Genomic DNA, 737 nt, shown 5'->3' with positions numbered 1-737 from the left:
GCCCCCGTCCTGGGCTGGCTGGGCGGGAGGGCCACCCCATAGCCAGTGCCGTCCCCATTCCACTGTGGCTGTGTGGGGTGGGTGCCCCATAGCCAGCGCTGTCCCCATCCCATGGTGGCCCCAAGTGGGACAGTAACCAGCACCAGCCCCATAGCCAGCACCAGCCCCTTCCCACCATCCCCATGTCATGGTGGCCAAGTGGGTTGGGTGCCCCATCACCACCACTGTCCCCATCCCATGGTGGCCAAGCAGGATGGGTGCCCCATCACCACCACTGTCCCCATCCCATGGTGGCCAAGCAGGATGGGTCAATGGGATTGGGTGCCCCACCCCCACCACCGTCCCCATCCCACGATGGCCAAGTGGGTTGGGTGCCCCATCACCACCACCGTCCCCATCCCACGATGGCCAAGTGGGTTGGGTGCCCCATCACCACCACTGTCCCCATCCCACAGTGGCTGGCGCCCTCACTGACTCCCCCTGTCTCCCCCCCACCCACAGACGGGGTCCACAGCGCGACGGCCCAGTGCACGCTGCGGGTGACGGTGATCACGGATGAGATGCTGAGCAACAGCATCACCCTACGCTTGGCCGACATGTCCCAGGAGCGATTCCTCTCCCCGCTGCTCAGTCGCTTCCTGGAGGGGGTGGCAGCCGTCCTGGCCACCCCCCGCCACCGCGTCGTCCTCTTCAATATCCAAACGGACACGGACGTGGGGACCGCGCGTATCCTCAAC

At 66.4% G+C, this 737-nt stretch overlaps 1 protein-coding gene across 1 annotated transcript in view; it reads left to right on the top strand.

Moving 5' to 3' along the window:
* The window catches only part of LOC104132692 (cadherin EGF LAG seven-pass G-type receptor 2-like), a gene marked incomplete at its 3' end in the record, with an annotated part of 21,538 nt that overhangs the window by 4,022 nt on the left and 16,779 nt on the right, over window positions 1-737 (top strand). Inside the window, 1 exon segment of the mRNA XM_035901690.1 lies at window positions 502-736. Within this exon segment, the coding sequence (XP_035757583.1) occupies window positions 502-736 (235 nt within the window).

Source organism: Egretta garzetta, unplaced genomic scaffold (genome assembly GCF_000687185.1).
Source record: "Egretta garzetta isolate BGI_Z169 unplaced genomic scaffold, ASM68718v1 scaffold1461, whole genome shotgun sequence".
Lineage (NCBI taxonomy): Eukaryota > Metazoa > Chordata > Aves > Pelecaniformes > Ardeidae > Egretta > Egretta garzetta.
The sequence above is the reverse complement of the archived record's forward strand: the minus strand, read 5'-3'. Positions and strand labels throughout refer to the sequence as shown.